Source organism: Nomascus leucogenys, chromosome 2 (genome assembly GCF_006542625.1).
Source record: "Nomascus leucogenys isolate Asia chromosome 2, Asia_NLE_v1, whole genome shotgun sequence".
Taxonomy (NCBI): Eukaryota; Metazoa; Chordata; class Mammalia; order Primates; family Hylobatidae; genus Nomascus; species Nomascus leucogenys.
Genome location: NC_044382.1, coordinates 28,852,552 through 28,873,310, shown reverse-complemented (window position 1 = coordinate 28,873,310; position 20,759 = coordinate 28,852,552). Strand labels below are relative to the sequence as shown.

At 50.9% G+C, this 20,759-nt stretch overlaps 1 protein-coding gene across 3 annotated transcripts in view; it reads left to right on the top strand.

The window, feature by feature from the left end:
- PPARGC1B (PPARG coactivator 1 beta) overlaps positions 1-20,759 on the top strand; it is a 123,373-nt gene that overhangs the window by 85,059 nt on the left and 17,555 nt on the right. For 2 of the 3 annotated variants that reach the window (XM_030826725.1, XM_030826718.1), the window contains exons 2-8: positions 3,668-3,841; positions 9,900-10,112; positions 13,969-14,085; positions 15,861-16,983; positions 17,877-17,913; positions 18,504-18,568; positions 19,532-20,339. In XM_030826725.1, coding sequence (XP_030682585.1) covers positions 3,668-3,841; positions 9,900-10,112; positions 13,969-14,085; positions 15,861-16,983; positions 17,877-17,913; positions 18,504-18,568; positions 19,532-20,339 — 2,537 coding nt within the window. The remainder of the gene's footprint in view (positions 1-3,667; positions 3,842-9,899; positions 10,113-13,968; positions 14,086-15,860; positions 16,984-17,876; positions 17,914-18,503; positions 18,569-19,531; positions 20,340-20,759) is intronic. The other variant, XM_030826729.1, reaches the window with a different exon arrangement.

The window sequence follows — 20,759 nt, the reverse complement described above, 5'->3', positions numbered from 1 at the left end:
TGCTGGGGGCTTTGCTGGCCTCGGAGGCCCCAGCTGCCTAGCAACCCGTGTCTCTGCTTTTGGCCCTCCCTTCTGTCCCACAGTCCCTAGATGGTGTCTGAGAGGTACCTCCCCAACCCACCACCTGTCCCCTCCTGGATGGCTACAACAGCTGTTAAACCATCTCCCTGCTTCTATGCCGGTCCTACCCCCATCACACTTGGGGTAAAACCCAAATCCTTTCCAATCCCTTCCTGATCCAGCCTCCACCAGCCTTTCTAGTGTCATCTTTTCCCATTTCCTCCATCCCCCACCCCGGTCACCAAGCTGCAGCCTCACTGACCTCAACGCCTTGTGCCTTGGGCTCGGTCCCCACGGGGGTCTTTGCCTCTGACGGTCCCTCTGCCTGCAATGCTCTTCCCACCTCTTCCACTGCCTGGCTGCTGCTTCAAGAAGTTTTTCCTGACTTTCCATCTGATTTAGATTCTGGGCTGGGCACAGTGGCTGACACCTGTAATCCCAGCACTTTGTGGGGCTGAGGCAGGATGAGACAAGCCTGGGCAACATAGAGAGACCCCTATCTGTACAAAAAGTTAAAAAAGAAAAATTAGCCAGGTGTGGTGGTGCACACCTGTAGTCTCAGCTACTTAGGAGGCTGAGGTTGAAGGATTGCTTGAACTTAAGAGGTTGAGGCTACAGTGAGTCGTGATCAAGCCATGTTGTATTGTAGCTTGGGCAACACAGCAGGAGCCTGTCTCTAAACATAAAGAAGGTAAAAAGATAGATTTTGCTTCCTGTTATCTTCCATCAGTGCGCCTTGTTTGTTTCTTCTTCATAGCACTCACTCAGTCTAGAATGAAATATTTACATGTTTTCTTCCCTCACTGAGATGTCAACTCACAGAGGAAGGAGCTGAGTCTTATATAACACAGTGCCTGGCTCATAGTAGCACTGAGCATGCCCACTAGAATGGCTAAAATAAAGGGACTGACAATACCAAGTGTTGGAGAGGGTGCAGAAGAATTGAACTCATACGGCTGATGGGAGTGTACAAAGTGAGTGTTCTCTCATTGTGGAAAACAGTTTTCTGTTTTATAAACTTACACACACACTTGCCATATGGCCCAACAGTTTCACTCCTAGGTATTTACCCAAGAGAAGTAAAGACATATGTCCAAACAAGACTTGTATGCAAGTATTGCAGACTTACTAGAAATGGCCCAAAACAGGAAACAAACCAATTATCCATGTAGAACAGGACCACGGCTGCATCCCCACAGTCTGCTTGGGCACGAAGGAGAAAGAAGCTCCCAAGAGGCAGCCGAGAGAATCCACCTGAGTTCCCGCAGCAGGGGCAGCCACTGAGTGCTGGTGATTTGTAGTTGGGAGGCATGACAGTTGGGCTTGTGGGGAGAGGGGTACCCAGAGATTGAAGAAGCACCTGTATCCCTCTCATCTTCAGATTCCCAATCAGGTTCAGAAGTGTTCTGCTCTTCTCTGGAGAGTCACGATTTAGAATCACATGTTTTGTTTGTGTGATTATTTGTTTAATGTCATCCTTCCCCACCCACCATCACAGTGCCTGCCTCAGAGTGAGTGGGCTCTCAATAATGAGGATTGTGGAATACATGTGGATTGGAGAAAGAATGGGCAGGTGGTGGGCAGGCTGGTAGGGCCATGCTCCCAGAGACAGCCTTGCTGGGCTCCTTGCTGCCTGCTTGAGGGCAGGGGACCGGCCGCTTGAGAGGACCTGGGCCTGTTGCCGCTTGTGTAGGCAGGATTCTTACAAAACACCAATTAAGACATTTGACCCAAATTTGGATAAAAGCCTTTTTCCTGTGTCAAGTTGAGCTAATAATATACATTTATTCATAATTTATGAGGCCTAGTAAGTGGGAACAATTAAGGAAAAGGTCTGGGGAAAACCTGTTTCTCTTAAGTGTCACCTAAGCCTCTTTTTGTTCTCCGAGACAGTTCCCGCTCCTCTCTGCCTACCATGAAATACCATTGTTTTATCATTATTATTATCATTATTTGTTATATTACTCTTAGCTGACATTTATTGAGCAGTTACTAGGCCAGGCTATAACGACATTGCCTCTTTTAATCTTAACATATAAGGCAGATATTGTTGTTGTCCACGTTTTACAGATGAAGGGACTTGCCCAAAGTCCACAGCTGGTGAATGTGGATCTCAACTCACTTCTGCCAGGCCCCAGGGCCAACAGAACATCACCAGGCCATTCTGTTTCTGTGTCAGCCCCCCAACTCAGGCTATTTCTGAATCTGTAGGGCAGTTCTTCTATTGGTAACCATTAAACTTGGGAGACCAGAGTGAGAAATTGATTGCCTTCTGATTCAGTAGCTCTGGGATTAGGCCTGAGAATTTATATTATTTCCAACATACCAGGTTCCCAGGTGATTCTGGTGCTGCCCATCTGGGACTACACTTTGAGAACCACTGATTCGGGCAATGCTGTTATCAGAGTCACCTGTGGCTCGCTTCTCCCCCACTCACTGCTGTTAGGTGGGTTTATGACCGTCTAGATCTTTTCCTGTGTGTTTGCATACATGCTATCCTACATAGAGAAATATACGGCTTGATTTTTACTTTCTTTACACATGTGGGGTTATATTTTACATGCTGATATTCTATAACTTTGTTTTTTATTTAATGTGTCTTGGAGAACACACAGATCTTCCTCATTCTTTTCAACAGCACTGTAGTATTTCATGATATGGGTGTTTTTTTGTTTGGTTTTGTTTTTTTGTTTGTTTGTTTGTCATTTTTTTGAGACAGTTTCCATCTGTCACCCAGGCTGGAGTGCAGTGGCGCGATCTCAGCTCACTGCAACGTCTGCCTCCCGGGCTCAAGTGATTCTCATGCCTCAGTCTCCCAAGTTACTGAGATTACAGGCATGCACCACCACCCCTGGCTAATTTGTGTATTTTTAGTAAAGACGGGGTTTCGCCATGTTGGCCAGGCTGGTCTTGAACCCCTGGCCTCGAATGACCCGCCCACCTCGGCCTCTCAAAGTGTTGGGATTACAGGCGTGAGCCACCATGCCCGGCCCATGATAGGGGTGTTTTATGGCTTTATTTACATATTGTCTACTGATTGGTGTTCCATCATATATTATATCATATATGTAATTTTATGTTCATCATATATCATATATGTAATTTTAGACCTTACATATATTCCTGTAAAATTCCTGGGAACATGAATGGGTGTTTCTCCAGAACCTAGTAGTCACACAATACTGTCAGTCATTATTATTGCTGTTTTTTGTTTCATTATTAATATAGAGGCATCGTTAGCTTCAAGAAGTCCACTTATAAGTGGGGACATATATGTAAAGGATTAGCTCCTCTATTTACAGTCTCTAATAAAGTTTTCAACAAAACAGTTCTGGTAACAGGAGGACAGAGATGTATGTGGGCAGGGCCTTGAGGGATATGTAGGAGTGGAGAGGGGAGAGCAGCAGGGGGTTTTGTACTGCTGGGGCCTAGCTTAGCTACCAGAAGATTCAACCAAGGGGTGGAGCTGATCTTTCCATTTCTTGGTCATTTGGCAAAATCGGGCCTTGGCCACGTGTCCAGATTGAATGCATCATTATTGAGAGGGCTCCTGCTTGGTCTAGCCAGCCTCAGCTCTGATCCACCTCTTTCCTTCCTGTCTCCTCAGGGTGGAGGGTCCGGGGAGGAGCAACTCTATGCTGACTTTCCAGAACTCGACCTCTCCCAGCTGGATGCCAGCGACTTCGACTCGGCCACCTGCTTTGGGGAGCTGCAGTGGTGCCCAGAGAACTCAGAGACTGAACCCAACCAGTATAGCCCCGATGACTCCGAGCTCTTCCAGGTATGCCCTCTCCAGTCTCTCCTTCTCCCACCCTGCCAGGCCTCTCTGTCCTCAAAATCCCGGCTCTGCCCTGCTCTGCCTTCTCCTGCACTTGCTCATGCAGAGAAATCCTCTCACCCACCAAAGCTGTTGGGCCCCGGTTTCTCGTGCTGGATCGGCCCCTGATCTGGCACAGCCCACATGCCTCACCTGGCCCTTGCTGTTTCACCTCTGGAAAGTAAGGGTGAGATGAACTGCTCTCTAGGCCTCCCAAGCAGAACCAAGCCCCTTTGTGTGCCACAGAGGTACAAGTCCTCTGTTCCCTACATTATCTCATCCAATCCTCGTCCCCACCCTGCAAGACAGGGTCCAGTATTTTCCCATTTTACAGATAAGGAAAATGAGGCTTGGAAAAGTTAAGTCATGTGCCTAGGGCAATTAACCTAGTCAGAAGCTGAACTGGATTCAAACCCAGTCTTCTTGCCTCCAGAGCCGGGACCTTATGACCATGATGATATCATAATGAGATGACTGGCATTTATTGAGCAGCTGTTCTGTGGGAGGGCTGTCCCTGTTTGTGTATATTAATTCATTTAAATTTCTTAACAACTCTCAGTTGTAAATACAATTATCTCCCTTTTTCAGCTGGAGCCTAGAGGTTCTTTAATAAGAGGCAGTGCCAAGAACCACTATGCATGTGCCTCTCCCAGCCCTGTGCGCTCCAGCGCCCAGCCTCAGGGGCATGCAATGGCTAGCATTTCCTGTAAGAAGGCCTCTTACGGAATAATATGATGTCTGGCGTTTGCTTCAGAAGAAAGCAAGCTCTGCATGGATTTGCATGTGTGGGTGGGAGTGTGCGGCCTAGAGGGTGATCGATGAAATTGGATTGGCCGTATTTAGCTGGGTGATGGACACATTCAGATTCATGATTCTTTTCTTGGAATTTTCTCCCTCATAAAGATTGGGGGCAGAAGCCATAGCTCCCTGTGCCTATCTGGCAATATAATAACAACAACAACAACAATAACATCGCGTGTGCTGAACACCAAGGTGTTGTGCCGCAAGCGTCCTGTCCAGGCGTCCTCCTGATGGATTTTATCATCCTTCTAGAAACGTTTACTGAGCCCCCTATGTGTCAGGCACTGTGTTCATCCGAGGACTTTACAGTCTGTAAACATGTGAACAAACAGCAGTCACTTGTGATAAGGGCAGAAAGGAAATAGAGAAGGGACTGTGGACTGAGTGGTCGGGAAAGGCCTCTCTGAAGAAGAGAAGCTATCAGTTGTGTACTCCTAATAATCGGTTTTACAGACAAGGAAATGGAAGCTCAGAAAGGTTGAGTAACTCGCCCAAGGTCAAACAGCTAGTAAGGATCCAGGCAAAGACTGTAATCTAGGAACCCACACCCCTCACTGCTGCACTGAACCCCTTTGCCAACCCTGTGAGGAATTACCAGAACCAAACTGTAGTTCCAGCTCCAACCGGAGACCTCCATTTTCTTGCTTGACCAATGGGGACAATTCCTTTGCTATATTGCACCTTTCCTCTTAGGGGGCCAACTCCAGAAAATGCTTTTAGGTTGCAGAGAACTCATGAGTGAAAAGGGGTTTGGATGCTCCCTGAAGACCATCCCCACCGAGACTGTATAGGCCCCCCGCCTACTCAGAGAATGGCCAGACCCACCAGTAAGCCTCCGATGAGGTCCTACTAATGCTTTCAGGCACAAGTAAGCTTGGTGCGGCCCCAGCCCTGCAAGGAAAACAGTCCTCACAGCTGGCCGAGCTCTGCCCTCCCAGCCCCTCTCCCCTTTGTGGGCTGCACACTCCACCAGCTCTCCTGAGACTAGGCTAGCTCTATCCATTGCTCACCGATGCACCCTCTGTGCATGTGACTGGGGCCTGTCCCCACCCCCTGCTCCCTGCCCATCGGAAACTCTGAGTGTGGGCTGTGTCTGCATTGCGCATGGTTGTATTCCCAGGGCTCTGCACAGTGCCTGGCACTTTGTCAGGGCTTAACAGTCATCCACTGAATGAATCCTTCGACACACAGCTCTCATGATGCCTCCTCCTAAGGCAGTTGGTCACTTAGTCCCTCTCATGGGCTCCCATCTCTTGCGCGCATGCGTGTCCTTCAGACTGCAAGGTCCTTGGGGACAAACAACACTTTATTCATCTCTGGGGCCCTTGTACATTGTAAGGACTCAATTCATAGGTGTTGAATGAAGGAACTGATTAAACTGACCCATTCCAAAAACCTTCAGCTGGGATCTAGGAGCCATAGGTTCTAGTCCCCCTTCTGGCACTAACTTGGACAGTTTCTTCATGGGACCAATGGGAATCACGGAGCCTTGCTGCCAGTGCCAAGCTCTGTTAACAATTAAATGGCACCATTGTTATGGAAACAAACTGGGAGAGTAGAGAACAAGCTACAGTTGCAAGGGTTGACAGCTCCTCAGGGACAGGGACGTTGCCTTCCACTTCTCTGCTTGTCCCAAAGTCCTTAGGGTTGGGGCATGACAGGCCCTTAGTAAGTATTTCTAGAGTAAGGCAGGTGTTTTGTTGTTTTGTGACAGTTTGCTGTGTGTCCTTGGACGAGTAGCTCCCTTTGGTTGGGCCTCAGTTTTCCCATGTGAGGAATGAGGAAGGAACGTGGACAAATCAATCTGTTGAGGCTACAGGAGGAGAGTCACTGGGTCTGGACCTACTCCCAGAAAAATGGGAGGGGGGGTGGCCAATTTCCTGGGTTTCTTGAACGTCAATTTAAGCCCCATGGATAGTAGCGATCTCTGAATATTCTTTCTGCCCTGGTAGCCTACATTCTGTTCTGTGACGTTTCTTCAAGCCACTCTAGGTCCTCAAAATGAAGGCTTTTCCCTCAGATTTCTTGAAGGCTCCTTTTCCTCTTGCTTGAGATCAGCTCAGGAAGACTGGGGGTGGGGCTGAGTCTATTAATATCCCTTCCTCAGCTGATTAACTCTCCATTAATTTGCACTCTGTTTCTATGCTGAGCAGGGAGAGCTGAGCTAATGGGCCTGGGGAAGAGGAGAGGGGTGGCACAGCCCCCTGGGATGGACGGCTGGAGGAAGCAGTGGCCAGCGTGGGCAGGGATGGCTGCTCCTCCCAGTCAGGCTCAGAGCCTCCTGCCCCACCTGGCTGTTTCAGTGGAGTGGGGTGGGGAGAGGTGGGGAGAAGGGGAAGACTTTTGCTTTTACCCAAATTGATGGGTGCTTCTGGAGGTCTTTGCCATTTTGGACTCATTTCAGCACCGTGACCGGCACTCAGTGTTGGTAAGTAAGTCAGTGTTGGCTCTCTAAGTCCTGGGTTCTAGTCCTTAGTCCTACCCCTGACTCACTGCGGTGACCTTGAAAGGTCTCTTTCCTGGGGCTTTATTCCTCGCCTGCCACCCACCCCCCCAAATAATGGCAGATAGGTTTCCTTGTGAGTGCCAACTGTGATTGATTGGCAGTTGTCACCTGAAGCCCTGCATCAGGAAAAATGCTGGCATGGAAGGAAGCGGCTGTTAGCGATACAGGGGAGCAGTAGCGTTTGCGCCATGCGTTTGAAATCTCTCTTCACTATGTGGTTCCTGAGAGCCCTTCCGGCTCTGATGTTTGTGATAATTCACAATATCTCTGGGCCCTTGGTACTCTCCCTGGGAAAGAGTGAGAATTCTCAGTTCATGCAGTGCTGATGATGTCATCTCTGAATGACTTCCCTCTAGAATCTGGTCTTTGAGACACTGAACTTAGCCTCCCGCCATTGTTCATTGTTTGGTTCATTCACTCTTTCATTAACTAAATCTGCCGTGGTGCCTCCCACGTCCCAGGCATTGAGCTTAGGGACCTAAGCACTCTACAAAGCGCTCTCATTACTGCTTCCAGACTTGGCCTTCTGGGAGCCCAGGGAGGAAGACTGGCCAGGGATCATGTCTTCCCATTTCACAGGGAAAGGAGCAAGGCATAGAGGAGGGAAACGACTTGCCTAAGATCACCCTTTTGATGGCAGAACCCCAAGAGTGGTCACTGAGCCCCAAGTTCCAGGATCTTAACTCTCCATCAAGCTGGACAGATGGTTCTGAGCTGGACAGGGTTGGGAGTCTGGCCTGAGGGTTGAAGGAGACTTGTGGGTAGGGGGTGGGGGCAGCCAATGAGCCCCCTTGCATTCTAAAGCCAGAGTCCTCGGACCCTGATCTACCCTCGGGCCTCCAACCCCAGGGCCTGGGTCAGGCCCAACCAAAATCTTCTTTTGACCTTTCTTTTATTCTTAGCTCTGTTCTAAAAATTACAAACGCATTTGTTCTCTCCCCGTGTTCCCCCTTCGAACTTCTCAGCTGCTGCTCCGGCTGTAAGGCCTGGAACAGATTTAGTGCAGCCAAAAGGCCATCACGAGATGTGTATTTCAGATGAACTTCCTGCAGAAAGGATAAACAGCCTGACCTGGGATGGGAAAGAGTGCCGGAGGAGGCATCATGTGACAGAATGTGCCTTCTGCCAGAACAGCCCGGGGACCAGGCCTTACTAAATGAGGCGCTCGGTGCCTAACCTAGAAGCCACGTGCTGTCCGCACTGGGCCTCTGGGCGTGGGGGCCTGTGTGCTGGGGGTGCACACGCTGACCCTCCTTATGGTTCATCTGTGCATGGGGGCACTCTTGCTGTCCAAGTCCTGGCTCTGGACATTATTTGCTGTGTGACCCCTGACAAGTTGCTGAGCCTCCAGGAGCCTCTGTGTCCTCAACTGCAAAATGGAGATCAGAATCGTGCGCCCCTGGGCGAGGTTGCTGTGAGGCCTCCCTGAGCCTGACAGAGCCTTTCTACTCCTCTCTTCAGCCAAGCGCTGTGCCCCTGGCCTTTGATTGGGGTTTCCCTCTTCCTGGGTCTCCCCTCCTTAACGCTTTACCTGGCTGGTGTCTTTCAAGCCTGCCTTTAAATATCAGCTGCTCAGAGAAGGCATCTGGGACCACCCTCAAGAGCCTGTAAGTCCTCACCACATTCTTTTTCTCCATCATGGCTTCCTTTTATTTTCTTCCTAGCCTTTCTCACGCTCTGAAATGATCTTGTTTGTTTGTTAGTTTCGTCCCATCCTCCACAGGAGGGTAAGCTCCATGGGAGCGGGGCATGTCAGTCTCCACGTGCTGTTTATCACCAGCGTCCAGCATGAAGCCAGGCACAGTGTAGCCACCGGGAAGGGGAAGGAAGGGAGCAAAGAGTGCAGGGGGCAGTTACTACCACTGCCACCACCGTCATCATCATCGTCGTCATGGCAGAAATCGTGTAACAGTAGCAGCACTAGCAGTGGTAGTGGTAGTAGTCACAGTCATCACAGTAGCAGGTGCTTTTATTTTGTGCCAGGCACCATTTTCTAAGCATCTTACCTAAGTTTACTCATCTAGTCCTCAGCAGTAACCTTAGGAAATGTGTGCTGTGTGTTATCCCACTTGATAGATGAGAAAACTAACTTGCCTGAGGGCCCACAGTTGCTAAGTATGGGACCTGGGGTCCAGCCCCAGCTCCAGAGCCCGAGTGTCTAATCACCATAGTTGCTACCTCCTCAGGAGTGAATAAGGAGAGTAAGCTCTGGGAACCCACAGAGAAATGATAGCTGCCTCATCACTGCTGTGGTTATTATTGTCATGGTTGAACCCTGGAGCTTCTGGCCTTCACTCTGCCTGGACCCCAGGGTCTGAGGGGCTGCAACGGGTTGCTGCTACCAGTGTGGTAGGCCAGCCTCTGTCCTTGGTGGGGGAGGTAGGCGTCACTCAGGTGGACAGCCCTGTGCCCAGGTGTGTGATAAGCAGCAGAGCCCAGAGTGAGACTCCCAGGCAGGGCCCTTTCCATTATCACCTACTGCCTGTTCATAAAATTCTGGGATTCTTGGAGTCAGTAACACATTTATTGGGCATCTGCTAAGCCAGGAATACTGAGCAGCTCTGCTGGGTGGGGCAGAGGGGAGGATATGGCAGGAGGGTGATGGTGGGCCAGCCGGCTGGGCAGAGCCGGTGTCCACTGTGGAGACTGAGTCTAAGGTGGTGACTAACCATCTCCCCATCTGCCTTTCTGGCCCTCCCGCCCTCCTCACTCCAGATTGACAGTGAGAATGAGGCCCTCCTGGCAGAGCTCACCAAGACCCTGGATGACATCCCTGAAGATGACATGGGTCTGGCTGCCTTCCCAGCCCTGGATGGTGGAGACACTCTATCATGCACCTCAGCTTCGCCTGCCCCCTCATCTGCGCCCCCCAGCCCTGCCCCGGAGAAGTCCTCGGCCCCAGCCCCTGAGGTGGACGAGCTCTCACTGGTGAGAACCTACTTACAGCAGAAGTGATGGTTGCAGCCTGGGATTAGGTTTCTGGTTCAGGGCATGGGGTGCAGAGCAATCCGCTCCAGCCCTGCAGGGGACTCCGTGCATCACTGGCAATATTGATCATAGCAGAGAACATGGGCTGAAGGTGGGAGGACCCCCAGGCTTAACCTTTCTCACCTAGACAGAGGAACTAACGACAGAGGCTTCACCTGCATTCTCTACGCTCTTTGGTACTTTAGGGATTGACCAAGTTATGTGTTAAATCCTTGAAATTATATGCAAAACATTTTCCTGAAGATTGCACACACATGGTAAAAATCCAGGTAGTAAAAGTGGACAGTTAAAAGCAAAACCTCCTTAGCCCTCTCTCTCTTGCTTTTTCCTGTCCCAGAGGTAACCATGGTTACTGATCTGTTATGTGACTTTCCTCTTCTACCTTTTAAAAGATTTTACTACAAAAGGGAGTCTACATTAGACAGGGCTCTGCACCTTGCTTTCACGGTTAACTGTGTGTCTTGGAAGCTCTTCCACATGAGCATGTAGAGCTCTGTTTCATTCTTTGTGTTGGCTGTGTAATGTTCCGTGGTAGGGTTTCACTGGTTCCCCTGTTGGGTATTTGTGTTGTTTCAACTCCTTCCTCATTACAAGCAGTGGCACAGTAACTGTTCTTATACAGGCCTTTGTGACATATAAATGGACAAATTCTTAAAAATGAAATTCCTAGGTCTGTGTATCTGTGATTTTCCAGTTTAAGCAGATACTTCCAGATTGCCCTTCAAAGAGGTTGGACTGGTTTACACTTCCACCAGCAGAAGTTAAATGCTGTGTGAGTGTGTGCGGAATGTGGAAATGTGCACATGGAATAGCAGCTTTCTAGGGAGAAGATCAGATTTTATCAGATTTTCAAAGGAGTCTGGAACTCAGAAGTTACTGGAAACAGTTGCTCTCAATCCAGGCTGAGAGCACCCATAGCTGAGCTGTCCTGGAGTGTGAAGTCTAGCTTTGCTCAGCCTGTCTTGGGCCCCTCCCTTGGTGCTGTGGCTCCTGGAGGCTGGCGGGACTCAGCTAGAAAATCAGAGCCTGTTGGAGCCGGGAGGGTTCTTAGGTTATGGAGAGTTTGAGCTAGAATGGCCCTTGGTGACCCTCAAGCCCAGCTCTGGAAAAACTGTGGCCCAGAGTGGGGAGGGTATCTCCACAGCAAGTCAGTGTGCCAGCAAAGACTAGAACTCAGGTATTCACTCCTAGTCTAGGACCCTTTACGTTCCTTCCCACTGCCTTCAAGTTCCCCAAAGCAGCGTGAAGCACCCACCATGCCAGGCACAGAGTATGTTCAGTCCCACATTATGGCTCCTGCTGAGAGGGGGTCCTGCTTCCTTTCAGACTGGAATCGAAGCACCTAGGTTTGAATCCCAGACCTGCCATTTAGTACTTGTATATCCCTTAGGCATACATCCTGAACCTCTCTAAGCCTCGGCTTCCTGATCTATCAAGTGGGGTTAATAATAGTGCCTATGTCAAAGGCTATTAGGAGGATTACAGCAGATAATACACATAAAGCACTTAGAACAGTGCCTGGCACACAGAGTTGCTCAGTAAATGTGAACTAATACTTCTGGTACAACCATTAGTGGTAACAAGCATTCTAGTGCCATTTCTGCACGGGGCGTTTGGAGAGGAACCAAACCTTAAAGAGGCAAAGCGCGACCCCTGCTGGTCAAAGGTTGTTTCCCTCCCATGCCTTAGATTACCTTCATTCCCTACATGCTTATTGAGTGCCTCTGTTTCAGCCATTGTGCAAGGCACACAGGAAACAGACTTGCTGTCTAGACTCCCTGCATACCGATAGAGACCTGGAAGGGCCCTGAGGGGCCGGGCACAGTGGCTCATACCTGTAATCTCAACACTTTGGGAGGCTGAGTGGGAGGATCCCTTAAAGCCAGGAGTTTGAGACCAGCCTGGGCAACATAGGAAGATCCATCTCTATGATTTTTTTTTTTTAATTAGCCCGATATGGTGGCACATGCCTGTAGTCCCAGCTACTCTGGAGGCTGCGGTAGGAGGATTGCCTAAACCCAGGAGTGTGAGGCCTCAGTGAGCTAGGATCATGATACCGCATTCAAGCCTGGGTGACAGAGCAAGACCTCATCTCTTTAAAAGACAAAAAGCAAACAAACAAAAAGGCCCTGAGAAGTCATCTGGACCTCAGGTTGGGCCATGGATCCCAGAGAGTCCAGCGATGGACTTGTAAGGACCTGTGGACCTCTGTGTGTCTGTGTGATTTTCTGAGGTTAGCAACTTCTGTCATATTCTTAGAATCAAAAAAAGAGGTTTTAATCCAGCCATGTAGTCTCCCTGCCCCTGCTCATATTACCAATGGAGGAATCAAGGCTCTCACAGTGCACCGGGCCCGAGCCAGGCTAGAATGAGGTCTCTTTCCCCCAGTCCTAGGATCCTTTCCCATTGAAAAAGTCACAAATATGTGGGTGCTGGTTTGGGGTGTAGGTGGGGTAGCCAGGATCCTGTGGCTCCTCAAGAGTGTGGAGCCTTTTCTCTGGCTCGTGGGCCTTTGGCATTCCTTGTTGGAGTGACTTGGGGTGGCACGTTTCCCAGGGAAACTCTCCTTGCTGTACTAAAATCTCATGATCGTTCTCAGTTTGTTCTCAAGCTTGGCTAGGATCTCCGGCGGAAAATCCAGATGTATTCAACTGCCTGTTCTCTCAGCTCAGGTACACTCTGTACCTGCCCTCAGGGTGCAGAAGCAGAAGAGCTTTTACAATTTTTATAGAAAAGAAAAAAAAGCCAAACAAGCTTAAGTGTAGTCTTCCACTTGTGTAAAAACAACAGGGTAGGGCCAGGCACAGTGGCTCACGCCTGTAATCTAAGCACTTTGGGAGGCCGAGGCGGGCACATCGCTTAAGGTCAGGAGTTTGAGACCAGCCTGGCCAACGTGGTAAAACCCCATCTCTATGAAAATACAAAAATTAGCTGGGTATGGTGGCAGATGCCTGTAATCCCAGCTACTTGGGAGGCTGAGGCAGGAGAATCACTTGAACCCGGGGGGTGGAGGTTGCAGTGAGCCGAGATCCTGCCACTGCACTCCAGCCTGGGTGACAGAGACTGCGTCTCAAAAAAAACAAAACAAAACAACAGGGTGGGTTGGAGGTAATGACTACATACATATTGTTGTATAATGAAAGCCCGCCTCATGATAGGTTCACCGGAAAGTAGTTAGTGGAGTTGCCTGTAGGAGGGAGAAAGGAACTTTGGGCAAGAGAGAGACTTGCTTTTAATTGTCTGCCCTTTAGTATTTGTGATGTGTCTTTTTTTTTTTTTTTAACCATTTACAAGTATTACCTTGCTTAATTTAAGAAATTAATTTTTAGAGGTAATATGAATAAACAAGAAGAACAAAAGGGAAATCAGCTAGAATCCCACACCAGAGAATCATTTTGGTACCTAACCTTCCAGATTGTGTGTGTGTATGTGTGTGTGTGTGTGTGCACTCAGAATGTCCCAATAAAACTGTATCATAATATTTTAACAGTAGAATAGACAGACATTACCCAAGACTTGCTTGAGTTTTTTCAAAGTCATAGCTATTCCCTGGGGTTATTAACTCTGAAAAGGATTTGTATGTTATTAGGATACTTATGTGTGTTCAGGATTGTTAGACAATCTGCCATCTGCACCTAGTATCTTGGCATCATCATCCCAGGTCATGGAATGCCCACCCTGTGTTCTCCCTGTGGTCCTGTGATGCCCAAGGTCAGTCCTGAGGGGCTGGCCATGCAGTCCATGTCCTCTGGCTGTGGCTGAGCCCCGGCTCCTGTCCTCTCTGCTTTTCCCTCAGCTGCAGAAGCTCCTCTTGGCCACATCCTACCCAACATCAAGCTCTGACACCCAGAAGGAAGGGACCGCCTGGCGCCAGGCAGGCCTCAGATCTAAAAGTCAACGGCCTTGTGTCAAGGTATTTCTTCACATGCCCCCAAATCTGCCACAGGTGTCTGTTGGGGCTGCAGCCTTCAGCTCTGGTGGAGGATAGCGAGTTCAGTCAACTTCCAATATCTCTTCCCGCTCCTCCCACAGCCTTTGTAGCTGGTGTCCTGGGCACTGCTTCTGGAGATCCAGCCTAGTTTAGGGTTTTCTAGAAGGAGCCCTGGACTTTCTCACACTTCAGTGTTCCAGACACTGGTAGATGTTAATGCAGGTTAGAGCAAGGATGAGGAAAGTGTGGCCAGGCTTCAGAGGACTGTATTCCAACAGTGTGACAGACCAAAACGCAAGATTGCGCTGGTTGTGGAGGCCACAGTAAATAGTTTGGATTTTTTTTCCCCCTCAGGGAGCCCACTGGAGAGTTTAAAGTTCTGTCATAGACATCCAGGGTCAAAGAACATCCCTTTTCCTCCTTGAGCCCCATCTTTCAAGCCTAACAAGGAGAGGTGTAACAAGTGTTTTTCAAGGGGTTCTGTCTTCAAAGGCTACACACAACCCCTCCTCTTCCTGGTCCTGGACCCTCCTTCTGGGAGCTGTTGCGTACAATCCTACATCCTCAGAGGCAGAATCGAGTCCTCTCAGACAGCAGCTCAGTGTAGGAGCCTCTCCCTTGCTGGGGCTTCTCTGGGGAATGAGTCCCTATGCTCCCTCCCTATTTGTCCTGGCTGACCCTCCTGAAACAAAGGTCCACCCTCTCGTGCCTCATTCTGTTGAAGGGGCAGCAGCCACGCCCCATTGTGAGCCAGCTGTTTGCCCTCTGGGAGCCTAGGAAGCTCCCCAGAGAGGTGAGATGCATCTGACAGCCATTGCTAGAAAGTCCCAGCACAACGATGAGTCACACTTTGGGGGAAAGCCCCAGTGTGGACAAGTGGGGCAAATAAGACTGGAGAGGTTGGCTGGTGCGAGTGCAGAGGACCTCAGACACCCAGCCATGGAGCCTCCCCTTTATCCTGTGGGCACTAGGAGCTACTGAATTTTTTGTTTTTTTAAACTTTATTGAAGTGCAATTTATATACATAAAAGCCACCTATTGTAAAAGTACAATTCTATGACTTTTAGTAAACTTATAGCCATGCAATTGTGACCATTATCCAGTTTTAGAACATATCCATCATTCAGGCCGGTCGCGGTGGCTCACGCCTGTAATCCCAGCACTTTGGGAGGCTGAGGCGGGAGGATCACTTGAGCTCAGGAGTTCAAGACCAGCCTGGCCAACATGGTGAAACCTTGTCTCTACTAAAAAATACAAAAAATTAGCCGGGTGTGGTGATGCATGCCTGTAATCCCAACTACTCGGGAGGCTGAGGCAGGAGAATCACTTGAACCTGGGAAGCAGAGGTTGCAGTGGGCCGAGATCGATGAATCCCCCAGTGCTCATTTGTAGCAAGTCCTTCCTACACCCAGCCCCAGGCTACCATGAACCTACTGCCCGGCTCTTGGCTGAACGGTATGGAGCAGGGGGATGGAATGGTCAGAGTGGGGCTTTGTCAGTGAATCTGGAAGGGTCTGCAGGGGCGAAATTCCATGGCTGGGAGAGCTGTTAGGAGGCTGGTCATTCCTTCATTCCTCATGCACTGAGCACAGCCAGGTGCTCGGCTCTGCGTGGGAAGCTGGGGATGGAATGAAGGAAACCTGGCTGTTCCTATGATCCAGGTGAGACACAATGGGCCAGCGAGTGGCCATGTGGATGAGACACATGGGAGGAGTGTTTGGGCCTCCTTCCTCACTCTGGCCTCTCTCCCTCTCTAGGTGGACAGCACCCAAGACAAGAAGGCTCCCATGACGCAGTCTCAGAGCCGAAGTTGTACAGAACTGCATAAGCACCTCACCTCAGCACAGTGCTGCCTGCAGGATAGGGGTCTGCAGCCACCATGCCTCCAGAGTCCCCGGCTCCCTGCCAAGGAGGACAAGGAGCCGGGTGAGGACTGCCCGAGCCCCCAGCCAGCTCCAGCCTCTCCCCGGGACTCCCTAGCTCTGGGCAGGGCAGACCTCGGTGCCCCAGTTTCCCAGGAAGACATGCAGGCGATGGTGCAACTCATTCGCTACATGCACACCTACTGCCTCCCCCAGAGGAAGCTGCCCCCACAGGCCCCTGAGCCACTCCCCAAGGCCTGCAGCAACCCCTCCCAGCAGGTCAGATCCCGGCCCTGGTCCCGGCACCCCTCCAAAGCCTCCTGGGCTGAGTTCTCCATTCTGAGGGAACTTCTGGCTCAAGACGTGCTCTGTGACGTCAGCAAACCCTACCGTCTGGCCACTCCTGTCTATGCCTCCCTCACACCTCGGTCAAGGCCCAGGCCCCCCAAAGACAGTCAGGCCTCCCCTGGTCGCCCATCCTCGGTGGAGGAGGTGAGGATCGCAGCTTCACCCAAGAGCACCGGGCCCAGACCAAGCCTGCGCCCACTGCGGCTGGAGGTGAAAGGGGAGGTCCGCCGGCCTGCCAGACTGCAGCAGCAGGAGGAGGAAGACGAGGAAGAAGAGGAGGAGGAAGAGGAAGAAGAAAAAGAGGAGGAGGAGGAGTGGGGCAGGAAAAGGCCAGGCCGAGGCCTGCCATGGACGAAGCTGGGGAGGAAGCTGGAGAGCTCTGTGTGCCCCGTGCGGCGTTCTCGGAGACTGAACCCTGAGCTGGGCCCCTGGCTGACATTTGCAGATGAGCCGCTGGTCCCCTCGGAGCCCCAAGGTGCTCTGCCCTCACTGTGCCTGGCTCCCAAGGCCTACGACATAGAGCGGGAGCTGGGCAGCCCCACGGACGAGGACAGTGGCCAAGAACAGCAGCTCCTACGGGGACCCCAGATCCCTGCCTTGGAGAGCCCCTGTGAGAGTGGGTGTGGGGACATGGATGAGGACCCCAGCTGCCCGCAGCTCCCTCCCAGAGGTAGTCAGAGTTGGTGGTCTGCGAAGAGGGGGCAGGGATGGGGTGCAGCATGCCCCACTGCTCTGGGAGCCAGGAGCCCTGTGTTCAAGTCCCCATCCCCAACAAAGTGTTATGTGGGTTTGGACAAGTCCCTTCCCCTCCCTGGCTTTCAGCTTTTCTTTGGGCTAGTTGGAGCAGATCTTCAGAAGAACACCCATGCATCTCTGAGTTTTTCATCTTGCACGGGCAAGGTGCCACTTAATGAATTAAGCAGGCAGTCAAAAAGTAAACAGAAAAGGAGGATAATTACAAATTGCAATAGGTACTGTAAAGAAGACTCACTGGGGATGATGTGACAGAAGCATAAGGCTATTAAATTCAGCTCCACAATGCAGCTAGAGTTTTAAATGCTGCTAATGGCAGTAATGATAACAACAGTTAGCCACTGTGTACTTACCGTGCTGGCACTGGTCTTAGATAACAGATTGTCCCTATTGAGTCCTCACAAGAAGCCTCTCTGGTAGGGACTGTCATTGTCTCTATTTTATGATACAGAAACTCAGGCACGGAGCTACTTAATGATGGGCCCTATGCAGGGCTGTCTGTCCAGAGCTCACAGCAGTGGGACTTGGAGTCAAGGTCTTCCTCACTGTGCTACACGTTTAGCCAGAAGGGGTCACCCTTGCACCTGTTTGTACTTTCTGCAAAATCAAGTAGCTCTCCCAGCTGAGACTGGGATGGAAGGTGGATTTGAGTTGTTGTGCCCTTCTCTAAAAGTGGCAGAGGTGTTTGGTCACCTGCCCAAAGGGCAGCTGTGCTTGGCACCAGTGGAGGCCTGGGGTCTCCTTCAGAGGGGAAACATCTGCTAGTGATACCATGTTGGGGAATCTTATTTTTCTTTGTCTTCTTTTCAGACTCTCCCAGGTGCCTCATGCTGGCCTTGTCACAAAGGTAGATTTTTAGAAATTATTGGTGTATTATTCCATGAGATTTTGTCTTGTTGGATGTGTGTGTTGGTGGTGATGGGGGGTTCATCAGCCCCCATGCCTGGCCCTGGTCCCACACCCTGTGCCCTGATTGTCATCTGGGACCCTCAGGAGCTGGGCTCCTTTAGAAGGGAGTTGGTTTTTAGAAACTAACTTTTGCAGGCCAGAGGAAAGGCCTCAGGCCATTTCATAACCTGTCCTCTTGGGGGCCCTGAAAAGAGTTCGTTTCTGACAGTGCCCTGTGGCTTTCAGCAAGTCCCTTCCTCCTTCTGGGCCTCAGTTGTTCCCTCTATAAAATAAGGAGGCTGACAACACTCGTCCTCTATTTACCCCCCAGTGAACCTTGCCTGTGTCTCCTAAAAGAGCTGTGCAGCTTGAATTCCTCTAACAGCCGGGATGGGGTTTCCCCCAGAGCGAATGCATCTCAGGCTCCATTTCCATGGGCAGTGGAACCAGGGCCTGTCACAGCACTCCCTGTGACCCTTTCATGGGCGGGGAGGTGGATGCCTACTGCTGACTTGCTTCTTTCCTTTCTGTCCTCCCTGCCTCCACCAGCGACCCAACTTTTGGCAAGAAGAGCTTTGAGCAGACCTTGACAGTGGAGCTCTGTGGCACAGCAGGTGAGCCAGGGGGCTTCCACTGGCAGGTGCCTTCAGGAAAACACCCGTGCATCTCTGAGTTTTTCATCATGCATGGGCAAGGTGCCACATAATGAATGATGCACAAGATGCCTGCCTTCACGAGGCTTATGTTATAGGCAGTCAAAAAGCAAACAGAAAAGGAAGATCATTACAAATTGCAATAGGTACCATAAAGAAGACTCACTGGGAATGAACCAGCATTACTGGCGTGAGCCACCGCGCCCAGCCCAGGTGGGCAGTTTTATCTGTGGTGCCTGCCCTGTGTCCGTCATGGGAAATGCCAGAGGCATATGAGAGGTATAGTTGGGAGGGTTTGTTGAATGATTTGGACGTAGATCAGGAAGAGGTATTTGGATGACTGGGAGGTTCCAGCTGCCGTTAGTAGGTCACAGAAGGGATGGCAAATGGATTTCATCACATGCCAACTCCAAAGAATTGAAGGATTCCCAGCCTACCTCCAGGCTCAGCCAGCAGTGCAGTGATCAGTTAGTGATGTCTGCCATCCACTGGGTTAGGGGAGTAAAGGCACTTGGCCATTTTATTGCCATCCCAAACTAGGGTCTTTTTTTTTTTTTTTTTTTTTTCCAGACATAATCTTACTGTGTTGCCCAGGCTGGAGTGCAGTGGCACGATCTTGGCTCACTGCAACCCTTTCCTCCTGGGTTCAAGCAATTCTCATGTCTCAGCCTCCCAAGTAGCTGAGATTATAGGCATGCACCAACAAGCCTGCTTAATTTTTTTGTATTTTAGTAGAGACATGATTTCACTATGTTGGCCAGGCTGGTCTCGAGCTTCTGGCCTCAAGTGATCCACCCACCTCGCCCTCCCAAAATGTTGGGATTATAGGTGAGAGCTACCGTGCTTGGCCCCAAACTTAGGGTCTTAGTGTCCCTTGGAGAAGTGATCTGTCTTTATCTTACCTTTCTCCTCTTCCTCGGGCAGGACTCACCCCACCCACCACACCACCATACAAGCCCACAGAGGAGGATCCCTTCAAACCAGACATCAAGCATAGCCTAGGCAAAGAAATAGCTCTCAGCCTCCCCTCCCCTGAGGGCCTCTCACTCAAGGCCACCCCAGGGGCTGCCCACAAGCTGCCAAAGAAGCACCCGGAGCGGAGTGAGCTCCTGTCCCACCTGCGACATGCCACGGCCCAGCCAGCCTCCCAGGCTGGCCAGAAGCGTCCCTTCTCCTGTTCCTTTGGAGACCATGACTACTGCCAGGTGCTCCGACCAGAAGGCGTCCTGCAAAGGAAGGTGCTGAGGTCCTGGGAGCCGTCTGGGGTTCACCTTGAGGTCTGGCCCCAGCAGGGTGCCCCTCGGGCTGAGGCACAGGCCCCTAGTAGGGAGGAAGACAGAAGCTGTGATGCTGGCGCCCCACCCAAGGACAGCATGCTGCTGAGAGACCATGAGATCCGCGCCAGCCTCACCAAACACTTTGGGCTGCTGGAGTCCGCCCTGGAGGAGGAAGACCTGGCCTCCTGCAAGAGCCCTGAGTATGACACTGTCTTTGAAGACAGCAGCAGCAGCAGCGGCGAGAGCAGCTTCCTCCCAGAGGAGGAAGAGGAAGAAGGGGAGGAGGAGGAGGACAATGAAGAAGAGGACTCAGGGGTCAGCCCCACTTGCTCTGACCACTGCCCCTACCAGAGCCCACCAAGCAAGGCCAACCGGCAGCTCTGTTCCCGCAGCCGCTCAAGCTCTGGCTCCTCACCCTGCCACTCCTGGTCACCAGCCACTCGAAGGAACTTTAGGTATGAACAGGGGGCCACAGGAGAGGGAGCGGGCAGTGGAGGATCCCAGTTCCCGGGGAGCCAGGAGCCCCAGGAGGGAGGATCCCCAGGAAACTTGCTCTGAAACTGAGGCTGCATCTCCCTGTGTGGCCCATGTCTTGGTCAGGGGCCTTGAAAGGTGGTCTTCTGGGGCAGTTGTGGGTGAGTCCTGGAGGCAGGCAAAGCCTGGTCTGTGAAATCGAGAGTGTCCCAAACATCCTGGCCTCCAGAAAGAAAGAAAACCCACTTCCTGGCTATTTGTGGGCTTACTTCTAAAGGAACTTGTCCCTTATCCATCTGTATTTTTTGCTTTTATGTTTGTAAAATGGATAGGTTTTTGTGCAAACATACCTGCCCCAACAGTTAGAATTCTAGGGATGTTTACAAGTAAAAGAAAGATTA